The sequence below is a fragment of the Dromiciops gliroides genome, chromosome 3, assembly GCF_019393635.1.
Source record: "Dromiciops gliroides isolate mDroGli1 chromosome 3, mDroGli1.pri, whole genome shotgun sequence".
Taxonomy (NCBI): Eukaryota; Metazoa; Chordata; class Mammalia; order Microbiotheria; family Microbiotheriidae; genus Dromiciops; species Dromiciops gliroides.
The window spans coordinates 45,818,674-45,835,735 of NC_057863.1; the positions used below are offsets into that span (position 1 = coordinate 45,818,674).

Sequence of the window (17,062 nt, forward strand, 5' to 3'; positions counted from 1 at the left end):
AGACAGATGCAAAATGAATTGTCCAGGGTCATACAGCTATCTGAGTCCAAATATGAACTCAGGACTTCACCCAGACAAACCCTACACATAGATAAAGATTCCTATTAGAAATAGAGATCTGAAGTCTGAACTCTGCTATCTTAATAAAGTAGGTAAGAGAACCTTCTGGGGTTTTTCCTAGACAGCTTTTTCTTTGTCTGTCTTGGTCACGCCCCCTCCTCCTACCCAATACCGCTTTCCCTTCTGCCCTGCCTTTTCTCTGTCAGTCTCCTAAACCCGTCCCCATCCTTGGAACACTCCAGCCTAGAAAACCTCAGTAGCTCCCTGACTGCATCTTTAGACTCTCCTGAGTAGGATTCTTTCCTCCATTTAAAAACAACTGATTGTCTCTGAACCTGGACCAGGAACAACAGCTAGTTGACTCCGTGGAAAGAGTATTGGGCCTGCATTCAGGAAGATCCAGTTCAGTTCCAGTCTCAGACACTTGTGTGAAGCTGTTTGACTTTGGCAAGTCACTCAACTCTTTTTGCCCCAGTTTCCTCCTATATAAGATGGGGATAATAATAGTACTTTCCTCCCAGGATTGTTGTGAGGATCAAATTAGATAATATTTGTATAGAGTCTAGCATGGTACCTATACATGGTATGTATATATAGATATATATCTATATATATATATATATATATATATATATATATATATATGGTAGCCATGCTGCTGTGGCTATTGATATCAATGATGATGATGACAACGACGATGACACTCAAGAAGATCTCAAAACTGTCCTTAAACATGGTCCCAGGAGTTCCAGACCACCACAGACCCCATCTTCCTATCATGACATGAAGACCATTATCCCCCCAGCTTCTCTGGTGACAGCCCTTCTGCCCATTCTTAGTTCCACCTTGAAATTGCTAGTCTTTACTCCACTGTGAGGCTGCCCTTGTTTGGAGGTGTCATTCCTGGCTCCAGTATATGGAGGCACTCATTGGGCCATCCTAGCACCTTCTTTTGTTGCTGATCCCCTTCTTCACCTTCCTTGGGTGTCTGCAGTTAATCCTCATGGCCTTCCCTTTGGGGAATCTTTTTTAAGCAGCCTCGATAAAAGAGTCAGTTACTTTCAGAAAGGACTAACTTGTCTAATTCTTCTGCAAAGTTCTTTTAGCTCCTGGGTCCAGTGACCCAGACAGGTCCTATAATTGGCAGGTTTCCCAGTGATACCCTGAATAGTAAGGTATACTTCACTGGATTCCCTGCCTCAGGGGATCTGGAACTCTAAAGGAGGAAAATCTCAGGGAAAGGGAATTCAGACATACTCACATATAGAAACCCTTGATTTTTACCTGAAGTAATCAGATAATAGAGAGAAACGTGTGTCTCGTCACAATCTATGGTAAGGAACTGCATGCTATGAGAACTTGACCATTAAACCAAGTATCCTTTAGTTGTTCCCCTTGGAACTTGAGAAAAGGGAAGTTACCAGATCAGGAGACTGGCTTGGCACTCATGAAATAATGGATTTCGAATAGGAAGAGATCTTAGAGGTCATATAGTCCAAGGCCCTCTTTTTTTCTTTACAGATACCCAGAGATTTAGTGACTTGATGAGGTCGCACAGAAAGTAATTGATAAAGCCAAGAATCAATGTTCCACCTTCTAATCCAAATCCAGTACACTTTACTCTGCATCTTGTTGGTTTTCCTAATTATAACAGGTGCTTGACACAGATCCAACACACATTGTGTGAAGTAGATGGTGCAAGTATTCTTGTCCCTTATTATGTGGAGAAAGAAACTGAGGTTCAAAGGGGTTAATTGACTCCATCCCTGGCATACCCCTAGGAAGTAGTAGCAACGGGATGCAAATTTCGTTCTTATTTCAAGTTCAATCCTCTCCCAAATTAAGCTTGTTACCTGATTCGCTGTTCCTGCTCTAGGTCAATTTTCATTCCAAGGGTGTTCTAAATGGGTAAGACTTGATATCTACAAATACAAAAGAAAATATGTGTATTTTCTATAGTTTCCCCCTTTTACTCTCACCTTCCTTCAATTAAGCCTGCATTAAGAAAAGGAAAAAAAAAAACTTCTCAGGTTGCTGATAACTTAGAAGAGCCAACCCTATTTCTAGAGGTTTCAACACATCCAATCAGACAAAAGACTGATGAGAAAAGAGGAGGCATTCATCAAATTACACAGAGGGCTCCATCTGTTATCTTAAACCTTTGTTACCAAGTGACACGGAGGAGGAGGAGGGGGAGACGCTTCAGAGCAGCTTGCAAAGTTGTCTTTTACAGATGATTCCTCATCCAAAGTTCCCAAACTGAAGGGCAGGAAGAAATAGAGTGGAGGGGAAAAGTCTGAGATGAGGAATGTTCCGAATGCTGGCGTGCAAGGGAAGTGATCGGGGGAGGATTCCTGTGGACTGCAAGGCTCAGCATTCAGTTGTGCAGATGCAGTGATGGGAACTGGAGGAGTTGCACGGTGCCCTATCTCCAAGCCGTCTTTCCACTGAAGCTTTCCCTGGCTCCCAATCATGCCCAGCCAACAAAAAAAGGTCATCTTCTGCACTGCCGGCATCCTGAGCTTCGCGTGCTCTTTTGGAGTCATAACGGCCTTAGGAACCCAGCTGTGGGTCAAAGCCAAGATCCTCTGCAAGACCGGAGCCCTGCTTGTCAATGCTTCTGGGCAAGAGCTTGAGAAGTTCACTGGGGACCTCCAATACGGGCTCTTCCACGGTGAAGGGGTGAGACAATGCGGCTTAGGAGCGAGACCTTTCCGCTTCTCATGTAAGTAACAATTATGCTTGAATTATTTAATGCCTGTGCACGTGCCTTGGGGCCATTGATTCTCCAAGCCAGCCTTTATAAACCAGTGTGAAACTGTCAAAATACTGAAATTGCTTCCAGAGCATCCTTTCTCTTTGATAGGTCTTATTTAAGCTATCAGGAATTTGAATTAAAATGCATCCTAGATATTAATATTTATTTCGGGCAATAGGTCTTGTCAAAAAGAGGAAACAGAGGAGATTAATATTATTTTTTACAAGAACTTCTTCATTTCTGTGTTTATGCTCTGCTCTTAAAAAATGCTCTAAATGGATATGGTTATATAGGGATGCTTAAAAACTCATTGGTGTGCAGCTTTTATTTCTTCTTCTAGTAGAACACTGTAGAAGTTAAGATCAATCACCAGCTTGAACTGGAGGTAGGATGCCTCTTGGGTTCAAGAGTGTAGCAATTAACTGACCTTCTGAAAGCATGTGCAAGATTTCAGCAAGATGGATCATTTTTCCTCAAGTTCAGTCTATTGAGTGGTGGCTCAGATATTTATAACCAATTTTGGCTTCAAAAAGAAGTTACAAACAATTAGCAAGTAAATGTGTGAAAATAATAAATGTTAATTTATAAGGAATAATGTGCTGCGTCTCCCACATGTCCTCAGAAATGATGATTTTTTTTTAAAGAAAGGATGATTGGAGCAATCTTATGAGAACTCTGCTAGTCCATTATTGGCATAAATCACTCTTCAGGAAAGAAAGCTGCTAATTGAGGCATTTTAAATGAGTTATTATCCTGTCTCTTCCCCCACATTGAAGGCCAAAATTAATTGAATTTATTATTAACATTTTCTGTCTCTAATTAAATTTCAGCAATGGTCTATTTATATTTCCAACCCCCTGCCCCCTCCACCCACCTTCATTACTTTTCTGGCAGTCACTGAGAGGTAGCATTCAGCTCACCTATGTTACCAGGTGATAGTGTTCTCACAGAGCCCCACTCAATCCTTGAGAATTAGTCTTCTGCCCTTCAAGAAATCATTATGAAGTACTGTGTGATGAAGTGTATACCAAGCTAAGACTCTGAATGGATTTCATTCTGGGCTCATTAAAATAAAAGAATTGGTAAAGGTGTTAAGCTCTCCTGGATCAGGGAGCACAAAGCTTAGTAGCATATGATTTGTAACTAGCATTAAAAAAAAGATAAGGGATCTGATTTCACAGCATGTGTGAGTCACCAGCAATTCCAATGAAATTTGGCAATGAAGTTGACAGTTGAGTTACTGTGGTCCTTGCATTTTGCTTGGATAAAATAACCATAGAAAACTTTTTTTCAAGGGGTATAACATGCTTCCAAGGATCTGTGGGCTCCTCAGATGGTAGCGGCCCAGCTAGTCTATCCTTCAGTCTGGCCTCAAATCTAGTTAGTGATCCCTCTTGTTTCTTCTTTTCTTCCTGTGTCTCAGGGTTATTATGCTCCTCTGATAATAACTACTAATTTTTTTTCTTCCTAGGCTACTAAAGAGAATCTGAAATTTGTTAATTTACTCTTTGTAGAGAACTATCTGTACATACTTAATTTGCAAAAGGCAAGAGAGGAAACTAAGGCTCAAGAAGATAAAGTTAGCTAAGATTATATAGGTCATATATGTTGTTGCACCTGTTGAGCACCTGTTGGTGGCTCATTGGATAGTATGCTGGGTCTGAAGTCAAGAAAATTCATCTTCCTGAATTCAAATTGGGCCTCAGACATTTACAAGCTGTATGACCCTGGACAAATCACTCAACCCTGTTCGTCTCAGTTTCCTCATCTGTAAAATGAGCTGGAGAAGGAAATGACAAACCACTCCAGTAACTTTGCCAAGAAAACCCCAAATGAGGTCAAGAAGAGTCAGACATGAGTGAAACAAGTGAACAACAACACACAACAGGCAGGATTTGAACCTTGGTCATCTGACTTCAGTCTTTTCCCATTGTTCATTCTATACACTGCCTGAGATCCTCACCCATATATGATCTGGGGCCCTCTGTGTTTCTTAGATTGAGCAGAGAAGAGCTGTTATGTTTAAATGGAAAGCGCAAAACAGATTCAGAGGACTCTAGAGAGCATAATGTTCATTTGAGTAAATGCTTCCCATGGTTTATTGCCTCTAATCACTTTAGTATTACAGATTATCATCATTGCACCTGGAAAGTTTTCATTATTACCACAATAACATAAGGCTCTTTTAATCTTTCCGTTAAAATGTCATTACTCGGATATTCAAATAGATCTGTGTTCTCACCAATGGGGGATAAAATGGCACAAACCTTAACCTATCCATGCCATCTCATGCTATGCTACTCTTGTCCGTGTTTTCCCACAAATTCAAGATGAGATCTCTACTTAATGTGTTGGGGGCCTTCCCCCCATCCTCTTTACATCATAAAGATACCAATGGAACACATATGCTGTCCATTGGCTAGTCTTCATGCTCACCACATCATCGGTCTCCCTTCTTTTTCAGTCATTTCTCTTCAAGACATCTTTACACCACTTGTCCAATAGAATTCTTTCTTAGTTCTTAGTTTCTTGGTAGCCTATTCATTTCCACTACACTTCTCCATTGCCCTTTGGGTGATACTCAATTTCAATGCCTCAGCAACAATATGGTGATGTGACTGGCCACTACACATCAATAGAAGATTAGTATGAAAAAGACAGGCCTTTGTTTCAGAGAGAAGTTAGAGGTTCATTAAAAGGACATTGGTGGGGGCAACTAGGCGGTGCAGTGGATAAAGCATCGGCCCTGGATTAAGGAAGACCTAAGTTCAAGTCTGACCTCAGACACTTGACACTAGCTGTGTGACCCTGGGCAAGTCACTTAACCCCCATTGCCCTGCAAAAAAAAAAAAAAGGACATTGGTGGGGGCAGCTAGGTGGCGCAGTGGATAAAGCATCAGCCCTGGATTCAGGAGGACCTGAGTTCAAATTTGGCCTCAGACACTTGACACTTACTAGCTGTGTGACCCTGAGCAAGTCACTTAACCATCATTGCTCCGCCAAAAAAAAAAAAAAAAAAAGACCAGAACTTGTTCTCTTCTGGCCATCACTTTTGAGAACTCAGGGTACCCTCCACAGCATGATGAAGGATCAAAGGAGGACATTGGTGGAATTATTATTGTTGTTGCTGTTATTGTCACAGACATATCAGTTTGGATAGGGAAGAAAGAACTCAGAATAATCAGCCCAAGTTGACTTTCTTACAGTTGGATATTTTAATTTAGTTCGACAGATATTTATCAAGTACCTCCCATGTTCACTACAGCTTGGCATAGTGAAGAGAGAGCCTACCTTAAAATCAGGAAGACCTAGGTTCATATCCTATCTCTGACTCAGACTACTGGTGCTGTTTTAAGCGTCCTTCAACCTCCAGGCAGCTCTCAAAGATTCTAATATGTCATTCTGCAAGGGAGGTTAAGAAGGGGAAAGTTCTCTCAAGAGATTCTTAGACCAAGGTTGAAGGCACTGTACTAAGTTCCAGGGAGACCAAAGCAAAAATGATACAATCCCTACCCTCAGAGCTTATGTTCTATTGAAAGGACTATGTGTCCATATAAGCCCAATTTGTGGGCTGGAGAATAAGATTAGGAGCCCCAGCTCATGGCTTCGCTTACTTCCTTCAAGGCTCAACTCGAATCTCACCTTCAGCAGAAGACTTTTACACCTTTCCCCTCCTTCCTTTAGAGACAACCCTCTGAGATTACCTTCCATGGAGGGGTTGGGGGGGGGGGGTAGCGGGTAAACATTTATATAGCACTTAGTATGTGCCAGGCACTGTGCTAAGTGATTTACAAATATTACCTCATTAGACCCATTGTTGAGCCAATATTAATCTCATTTGGTCCATTTACCCTACAGCTAGTACATATTATGTATATGTATATATTATATAGAGTATGTATGAGTTTTTGCATGTTGTTTACCCCATTACATCACAAACTCCTTCAATCAATCAAGAACTATTTATGAAGTACCTACTATGTGCCAAGTGCTAAGCTAAGTACTGGGGATACAGAAATAAAGAATGGATGTTGAACTAGATAACCTTTGAGGTCTCTTCCAGTTCAATTATTTTTTTTAATTTTTTTTTTTTTTTAGTGAGGCAATTGGGGTTAAGTGACTTGCCCAGGATCACACAGCTAGTAAGTGTTAAGTGTCTGAGGCCAGATTTGAACTCAGGTCCTCCTGACTCCAGGGCCAGTGCTCTATCCACTGCGCCACCTAGCTGCCCCCCAGTTCAATTTTTTAGGGAGGTGGAGGAAGCATTTCATGGTGGATAAACTACTAGACACAGTCTAGAAGTACAGAGTTTCAAGTACTACCTCAAACACAAATGAGCTGTTTGACCAGTGACAAGTCACCTCTTCTCTCTGTGCCTCACTTTACCCATTTATAAAATAAAGACACTGAACTAAAATATATATACAGTAAACATATAGCATATATATTGAATGTGTGTGTGTGTGTGTGTGTAATGAAATGATCCCAACTCACAATACATTCTAATGGATCTAATGGATCTTGAGGGCAGGGATGAAGTTTTTGCCTTTCTTTGTATCTATAGCACTTAGCACAGTGCCTGGCACCTGGTAAATGTTTAATAAATGCAATTAAGGATAAGTAAATATATAATAAATAATCAATAAAATGCATAAATGTTGACAGACTGATTGACCAACTGACTTTGGGATTTCCCCAATGATGACCAGGTCTGGATGGGAACATAATTTATTTCCTAGAAAGTCCCTTTTAAATTTTCCCTTTTTAAAAAAGTTACTAGGAAGGACTTTGACTACCTTGGTTTTGCAGAAATTCTCTGAAGGACAGTAGAAAAGTTAAATCTCCATCTCACTCCCTCTCCCCCTCCCCCAGCTCCTTTAAATGATTTTTCTGAAATTAGTTTTCATTATTTGTTGGTAGCAACTATAATGTTATTCCTATTTCCTAAAAAAAATGCACCAAGTTTCCACCTAAACTTTTCTTTAGGTAGGAGACATTTCATGAAGAGATATGGCGCTGGCCTCTGTCCATATCCAAAACCAGATCTGTATTGGTCACTACCCTTCCAAATGTCTGAGAACCTTGCACATGTATAATAGATGTGGCTTCAGTCACACCCTCCAGCAGTGTGGGAGAACAAGTGGGCGAAGAGGGGCCTGGGTGATCAGGACAACAAGGTAGTCCCGTTTGTCCCCATTCCCATTTTCTATTGACCACTATGTCTCTTTTAATTATAAAAGGAATTTGCGTCGCCAGCAAAGTCTGATAGGCTGGGAAAGCATTCTTTGAACCTTCTTTCTGCCTCGTTGGATCTGGCTGATTCTCATCAGTTTCTGGGTCAGCCATTCATTTTCCAAAGGTCACCAGCATTCATACTTAGCACCCAAATTCATTCATTATGACAAAGGAATATTTCATCTTTCCAGGCCCAACCGCTGTTCCTCCTTGGTTTTTCTCATATGTCACCAGAAAATAGCAAGTAAACCAAACCAAAAACTTGAACATTATTGTTTAAGTTTTACATGTGGCCATAAGGACAAAAACAGCCCTTTCTGAACAGTGTGTGTGTGTGTGTGTGTGTGTGTGTATGTGTATGTGTGTGTGTGTGTGTGTGTGTGTGTGTGTGTGTGTGTGTGTGTGAGGGGGATGAGGCAGGGGTTGTATTTTAATGGATTTTTAAAAACATATAGAAAATGGTTTTAAAAAATATGATACAAGCATAAGGTACAAATTACAGGATTCAGGCAGTTTGAGAATAGAGATTGTTTTGCTTTGTCCCTATATTCCCAGGGCCTTTAACATTCTCTGAGGGGGTCTAAATGTATAACTTAATCTGTGTACAGAGACTGTCTCCACCGATGCATATCAATCAATGCCTTGTCTGCAACTGATAGTCTTAATTGCTGGGGCACAGAGAGTTTAAATGACCTGACTGTGATCATATTTAAGTCTGAGTCAGAGACAGGCCTGCAACCCAGGTCTTCCAGACTATGAGGCCAGCCTGCTGTCAACTACCTCACATGGTTTCCCCTCACACATAGCTGTTATGTCATAACTATAAATGCTTGAACTGAATTGACTATTTATTTGTAGCCAAGCTATTTTCACCTTCCAGAAAAATATATGAAATATTTTTGAGATGGCTGAAATAGGTTTTAAATGATCATCCTTGAGCTCACAACTTCAGCTATATAGGCAGGTTTGAGATTTGTTTGTTTTATTGGAGGGAGAGGGTAGGAAGCTGTGCCTGTGATGTCATCAGGATAGGATAATTCTATTGTAAAAATTCTTTCCAAAAAAAGTTCTTTCTACCAGTACAGAGAGCAATTTTTCTGCATCTAATAGTTTTACAGGGTTAGATTGAATAAATAGCCATGATCACAGTCAGTGTAAGTCAAAGGCAGAACTTGAATCCGGGTCTTTCTAACGCCAAGGTGAGTCCTTCATTTGCCACACCACCCTACTTCTCAAGCTCAAAAACAAAAATCTCAGGAATCTGGACTTCAATGATTTAGAATTTGTGAAAATAGGGGCTAGGTTTAAATTTACTTTTGTAAACTATGGAAAAAGAGTTTTGTTGAGTTATTAAATAATGGGGGAAAGATCACAAAGGGGTATCATTAACAATTTAGGAGAACAAACTCAATCACCTTAGAAACTCCCATTGATATAGGTCCTGCTCCTTTCATCTCTCCCCAATCCACTTTGAAAGTAATCTTCCTAATGTTCCACTCTAATCTGTCACCTGCCAGTTCAGAAATATTTCGTGGCTCTCCATCAGTCTAATTAAGTACTAACTCCTTAGACTGATGTTCAAGGCTCTTCATGCTCTAGGCTCTATTCAACCTTTCCCATGTTATCTCTCATTATTCCACTAAAATTGGACACTTGGATGTTCTTGAGACACTTCCTGAAGTTTCCCATCTCCTTGCTTTTCTACACACAGAGTCACCCACCTGGAATGCCTGCTCTTCATCCTTGATATCTCCAATCCTACCCATCTCAAATGCTATCTCCTTCATGATGCTTTCTTGCAAAATGAGGTCTCTCCCATTATCAAATCCTCAAAGTACTTTGTGGAACTCCCTACATTCTACCTTGTTTTAGTGTATGATCTGGCTTCTCTATTTCACTCAGTCTGAAGCAGGATAGAACTCAGGTGGCCTTGACTTGTCTAAGATCACAGAGCTAATATGTGTCAAAAGTGGGACTTCTTGACTCTGAAACTGGTTCTCATTGCTGTTATGATGTTCCTGAGGGGAAAAACGATATTTTTCATTTCCTTAAGCACTTGGTTTGTTGTTTTGTTTTGTTTTTCAGTAAGTATTGAGTGCCTTCTCCATGTCCAGTTCTAATGAGAATAACTGTTGTTTTTTAAATTAGATTGAGAACAGGCAGTAATTGATTACTTTATGCATGACAGCTGCATACACTTCCATGTATAAATTTGTAAATGTATCTTCTCTTCCTACAAACATTAACTGACATTCTGTCTTTGGCCATAACACATATGAAAGTCGTGTTCAGATGTAGTTGAAATAACTGATGTGTGACTGGAAGTCTTGTCTACCCTGGAACCTTTGCCTTTTGTTTGTAAATATACCCCTTCCACGTAAAGCCTAAGGGTCATTTTCATCTATCTCTTTGCCTCCTGACTGGTTGGTACATTGACCAAAAAGAAATAAAAAACCAGCCCATTTCTTCAGTATAGAGAGAGATGCTATTCTTCTCTCCCAGAATTTCCAGAATCAAGGAGGTGCCACATGATTGGAGAAGGACAAATGTCCCAATTAAAAAAAAGAAAGACAAGAATAGAGTCCAAAGATGATAGGCTAGTGAGCTTGACTTGACAACATTTGAGAACATAATATTGGCCTTTTCAATAGACGTTACACCAAACTAGCCTCATTTTCTTTTTGATCGTTTGTAGACTAAAAGATAAAGGGAATGCTGTAAATATAATTTCTGTGGATTTTTCCAAAGTATTTGACTAAGTCTCTCTTGTTATTCTTTGAGAATAGATCTCATGCTTGCTAATAGTACAAAATTATATCGATTCAGAAGTGATTGAATGGCCAAACCCAAAGAATAATAATAATCACTGGTTTGATGCCAGCTTGGAAGTAGGTTTCCCTGGTACTGGCTTGGGAGGCTGTCCTTAAGCCTGTGCTGCTTATCATTTTTATCAGTGATTTAGATAAAGGCATGGATGGAAAACTTATCAGATTGACAGATGACACTATATACCTCAATGCCTTTTCCCCCATCTTAGATCTTTTTCTCTATTCAGAGGTAAAATAAATAAATAATGTGAAGTAAGCAGGAGGTTGAGGTGGGAGAAGGTGAAGTCAAAGTAGAATCTCGGCATTTCCTGGGAGGGAGAGGGAGGTTGGGAGGCGGCAAGATGAGGAAGGTCAGATGACAGCTGAGGTCTGACCTGTCCTCACAAGTACAGATGCCTCATCTCGCTCTTTCCCTCTCTTGCCTTCCTCCTCAGTTGCTGAACCCATCAGTGGGAGGTGTTGTTGTTGGTCTGATGGAAAGAAGTACCAACGAGTTACTGACACATCACACAGAGAGAACAGCAAATAAGACAGTTTGACAAGAACCTAGAATTTTGGAGAAGGAGTTTGTCAGTGACGTGGAAACTTACGTTTGGACAAAATTAGAAAGGGCTTTCAATGCCATATAGAGGAATTTATATTTATTTTATCCCTGGGGCAAGAGGGAGCCACTGAAGTTTCTGGAGTATGGGAGGAACATGATCAGACCAGAGCTTTAGAGATGGAAACTTGGCAGCTTTATGGAGAACAGGTTGGAGAGGAAAGAGGCTTGACACCGGGAGACCAATTAGGAGGCTATTATTGCAATGGTCTCCTGGAGAGGTTTAGGGTGGTTGTGGTGTGAGAGGGGGAAGAGAACAGTTGCAAGAAATATTGTAGAAGTAGAACCAACAGGATTTGGCAACTTATTGGATAGTGTAGGTGAGTGAGAGCAAAAATTCAATGATGACTCAGGTTGTGAGCCAGGACAATGGGGAAAATGGTGGGAACCTTTAAGTCAGCATCAGGGTAGACTTTTATGGCAGGGAGGATGAGGAGATGAGGCCTATTTTACAAAACATGTCCCATGTTGACTTTGAGATTCTTAGGAGACAATCAAGTTGGTGATCCCAACAGACAGTTGGAAATACAAGGCTGGGGCTCAGGAGAGTGATAATGGTTGAATACGTGGATTTGGAGATGATAGCTGCACCCATGGCAACTGATGTGATTGCCATTAATAAGCATTTACTGGGGGTGGCAGTAATGAATAAGAAGCCTACTGGTCCAGAGGGTAGGAGAGAAGGTATGTCTGGAGAAAGTGCCACTGCCTCTTGGGGTAAGCCAGTTTTTCATGAATTCCAGAAGATGGAATGAGCATGAAAGAATATTTGTTAACAATAGAATAAGAGTTTCTTAAGGACACAATAGAAAAGAAGGGCAGGGTGGGAAAGGGACACAGGAGGTAAGATTGACATGGATGGGTATAATGGAACTGAGAGTGATGGGAAGTGGGGGTGGGCAGGTGAAGGAATCTTAAGGGTCTATCAGCAGGTTGGGACTCTGAATCACAGAAATATTCAGTGAAAATCTCGAAGGATTGTAAACTATCTCTCCCTTCCCAGTAGCAATTAGCTCTAGGTCTATAATAATAATGATGATGAAAATAATGATAATAATAATAATAAACATTTATATAATGCTTACTATGTGCTAGGCACTGCATTAAGTGCTTTACAATTATTATATCATTTGACCCTCACAATAACTCTGGGAGGTAAGTGCTATTATAATCCTCATTTTCTGATGAGGAAACTGCAGCATATAGAAGTTAAGTGACTTGCCCAAAGTCACACAGCTAATAAGTGTCCGAGGCCAAATTCAAACTCAGGCCTTCTTGACTCCAAGGCCCTCAGCTTGATCCACTATGCCACCCAGATGCTTTCACCTCAGAGATGATTTGGTTTTATAAAACATAGAAGAGACTGTAGAGACCCCTTTATCCCCTGAATCGCCTACAAGAACCTTTCTCCTTTCCCTTCTCCCCTTCCCCCCAACCTTTTCACCTTTTACTAACAGAATATAAGTTCCTTGAGGACAGGCAATTCTTTGTTGTCTTTTTCTTCTATCACTGTGCCTGTGGCACACAGTAGGGATTTAATAAAGCCTTGATGGTTGATTTGTTACTGGAAGGGGACGGAAAGAGGGATGTATGGGCAAGGGGCTCTCCATTCCTGCTCTTAGGTCCCTAAAAGTCCCGACTGTGGGACGCTGAAGATTGTGGGCTTTCCTCCCTCTGCTGCTGAGGGGTCCTGTAGGGTCTCATGCTCTGAGTCTCAGCTGCTGGTCCTGCTCTTAAGGTCACTCCCCCACCCTCTTCATTGAGGAGGCTGCATGCAGGTGCCGCTGGAGCTGCCGGATTTTCCTGTGGCTGTTGCCTATGGCAACTGATGCTGTTTTCCTTTCAGTCTCCCCTCCTTCCTCTTATCTCTCCCTGAGTGCACCTCTTGGGAAGGCACAGGTGAGAAACAGCTAAAGTCATTATACTTTCACATGGTTTAGAGCTCCAGACCAAAGCCCTCATTTTACAAATGAGGAAACCGAGGCTCGCAGAGGTCATAGTGACCGGTCCAAGATCACGCAGGGTCCCATTTGCACCCAGGATGTCTAGCTTCAAATCCAGAGATCTTTTGGCTCTTCCATTCTGCATTTTTGCTCATGACTAGACCAGGTTCCTACTTTCACCATAGCATCATAGTCTCAGGAAGCCTCCTGGGATTTCTCCAGAGTCAAGGTTTTGCCCATTCTATCCAGGGTAGCCCTTCTCATCTTGCCCACCCTCCCCCCCCCACCCCGCCAACCTCTGCCTTATTTTCCACACTTAGACATTTTCCTCATGCATCAAAGTTACCTAAAAACCCATGACAAAAGTTCTTCCTAGGTCAGAGGGAGTAAGCTCTTTCAATGGGTTTTCCCTCTTATGTCTCTCTCCTCAAGTAACCAGCACCCCTCCCTCCCCAGATGCCTCATTCTTCTCAATCCCAGCCAGCACTAGATAAAATGGTTTCGATTGGCCTTGTGTTCTAAGTCCCGTGTTCCCGAGCCTCTTCCCCTCCAGGACAGCTGTTGAATGTTCCAAGGTTGGGTGTTCTAAGTCCAGGACAGAAGCTGAGCACAATGCAGGGGGTGGGGGAGGGTGGAGGGATTCTCTGTATAGCACTGGCTGCTTAGTTTGAGGCAAGTTTCACATTTCCTCTGGAGTCCCTTTGAAAGAGCTGATCACCTCTGACTTTTCTTTAATCCCCCTCCCATCCAACTCTATTGGGCTAGGCCATGAGTGTAAGAAGGCATAGAGCATCGAGCTTGTTTTATGCTCAGCAAGAAAAGGAGAGGAAGCCTTCAGTGGTGGACAGATGACCAGTCACTGCATTGTCACAGGCAGCTTGAAGACAAGTCGCTGACCTTCATCAATAAAGGGAGTTCCCACACTGGGAGGTCCTTAACCCAATAAAATTAGCATTGGTCCACTTTGGTTTCCCATTTCTGTAATCCTTCCCCCCACAAATCCCTGGCTCCTACTTGACCTAAGTTTACTGGTATCTATGAAGACAAATGACCACTCTAGCATAATCTGTTGTTTGCATTAAAACAGAATAAATCTCGCCCATAGTAGGTGCTCAACAAATATTTGCTGAATCAATGGAGGAATGAACACTAAAGGCTTAATGCAAAGCTTCCCATCATACCATTAAATTACTTGGATAATTAATGTTGAAGGGCAGAGACATTTCCTGATGATACAGCTGTAACTAGATATGATTATACCTTGGGCAAGTGGCACAAAGCAGACCCTCAGTTGGGATGCAGGGGGGAGTCCAAATGTGGTTCGAGGTTGCTTCTGGGGAGGCTGCCACATGTGGGAGGCAGGGTAGCTGGATAGGGGGTAGAATTTCCCCCAGCCTGCTATCTACTAGCTTCCTATTTCAACTCATTATTCTAATGAGCTAGGTTCTGAGCTCTGTCATTTCTATGCTACCAAAGGATAGTGAGTGTTATAGGCACCCTCTAGACTCAACACCCTGAGGCAAAGGCTTACTATCCTTACCCTAGTTACAGCCCTCTCTTACAACTATAGTAGGTTGGCCCTGAGTCTTTGCTAACAAAAACCTCCAGGGTAGATATTGCCAAAATAGAACTGACCAAGATCACTTACACAGTAACCAAGGCAATTATCAAAATGATCGTCTCTCTCATTAGACAACATGACCAGTCTTCCAGACATAGGCAATGGCTAGAGAATGGCCTCTTCCAATCAACTCCATGCAATGGGCTTTTATTCAGAGCTCACTCTGTGAGCTCAGCACTACGCCAGAATGGGATTGGAGGGTTTAAAAGATCATTTTAATACACTCATTTGTGTACTTAATTGCTTTCTTTGGGATACATTAAAACCATTACAGACAGATTTTACAAGGGGGTGCATCAGTCTAACAAAAATATAAATAATTGGCCTTTCATTGGGTCACATAGATAATGCATTAATTTACTGTCAAATAACATGCTTTTATTGCATGACCAGTAGAGCTGACTGCTGATAAACATTTTACAGGGTGGATTAATTTATGTATTGCTCATACTTAGCTTTCCCAGTGTGCTATAACTGTGGCAAAGACGTTCAAGGGAGTTATTACCCCAATGTAATCATACCCCTGCAGATTAGAAGCAGTCAAGTGTGTTCTATTATCAGAGACACATATTTACCAAAGCATCTGTTGTCCCTAAACCGCCACAGGTGATTAAGACTCATTCAGTTATGCTGAATTGCCTTTGCTATAGATATATATATATATCCAGGTAGACACAGACACATCAGTTTACATTTTTTGGGGGGGGTTCAGAAAAGGTAACTGTCACAGCTCATTTTGAAACTCTTCCTCCAAGCCAACGTCGGGTCCTCTGATTCAATAGGTTCCAAACTCCTTTTCCCCTGACCGTGTAGACCTCAATAACTGGATGGGATATTAGGGAAGATAGTCAGAAAAGATAAATACAATGAGCATGTGTCAGAGAATGTCTTTGAGTGGATTTTCATAATGACTAAGTAAAGATGGTCATGCTGAAGGTCAGGTGAAGAGCCCTTCCTCTAAGAAGAAAAGGATACTGGCCTCATTCTCTTGAAAAGAAAGTGAACGTAGAGTCACCAGGGACCAAATACAGTCTTTTGTTATACACATCCGCACACCCATAAGCCTTTTTATGTGAAGAATAAAAAAGTGGAGAAGAGAAAAAAAGGGCCCTGGAATCTTCTATCCCTGACTTTAATTGAGAGAAAAGATGCTTGATAGCAGTCAGTAATATTTTCCTAGCCTCGGGTTTTGAAGGCTTAGACAACCTCACCTGCATCTTGCATCTGGAGACATTTGGGCAGGGAGGGATCACTGGGTCAAAGCAGCAGGTCAATGCAGGGATAGGTCTGAAAAGCAACCATAATATCTGCCCCGATAGGGCAGTCTCATTGGAAGCCAAGGGGAGATTTTCTGTTGGAAAGGGCAGCTGGTGGGCTGCCAATCTTGAGCATGGCTCTGCTTGGTGTCTGCCCTGGAAAGGAATTCTCAAGGCACATTCAGGTGAAGCCTCTCAGCAATCCTTCAGTCTTGGGGTCCCTGTCTAATTGCATGGAGCCATACATTACAGGGAATGATGGGAAGTTGCCTTTTACCCTGGGGAGGACTTGTCTGCCCGGGCTCCACTTTCTGATATCAGTCTTTCTCTTAAGGGCATGGATAGAGGCTTCTGGAGCCATAACTAGTCCTTTTTTGCATCTCAGACAAGTAGCACAATATGGGTCTGGGGTAAATATGCCTCTGATGGGAGGCAGGAGGAAAGGTAGAATGGATGTGTGGCAGCAGATACCCCATGGTGCCAAGAAGTTATAGCTTGGTAAAGGGACCAAATGTCCAGCAATGGGATCTCTAGGTCAGAGAGGCATGAGTGAGGTTTTTTCCACATAATTCCAAATTGTTTTCCAGAAAGTTAGACTAGAGAGGGAGCTGTGGGGAGGGAGGTGAGGACCAAGAGAAGAAGAAACCCCCTTGGGAGGAGATAGGACACCGTCTGATAGCTTCCTATTTTAACCACTTATTCTTTCTAACTAGCCTCTAAAAGCTCACTTGTTTCTGTGATGCTGAAAGACTCGAGTACT

General features: G+C 41.8%; 1 protein-coding gene across 2 annotated transcripts in view; it reads left to right on the forward strand.

Moving 5' to 3' along the window:
- The first annotated feature begins 2,354 nt into the window (after window positions 1-2,354).
- Window positions 2,355-17,062, forward strand: part of CLRN1 (clarin 1) — a 51,742-nt gene continuing 37,034 nt past the window's right edge. For both annotated transcript variants that reach the window (XM_043998511.1, XM_043998510.1), the window contains exon 1: window positions 2,355-2,785. In XM_043998511.1, the coding sequence (XP_043854446.1) occupies window positions 2,533-2,785 (253 nt within the window). In that variant the 5' untranslated portion in view covers window positions 2,355-2,532. The remainder of the gene's footprint in view (window positions 2,786-17,062) is intronic.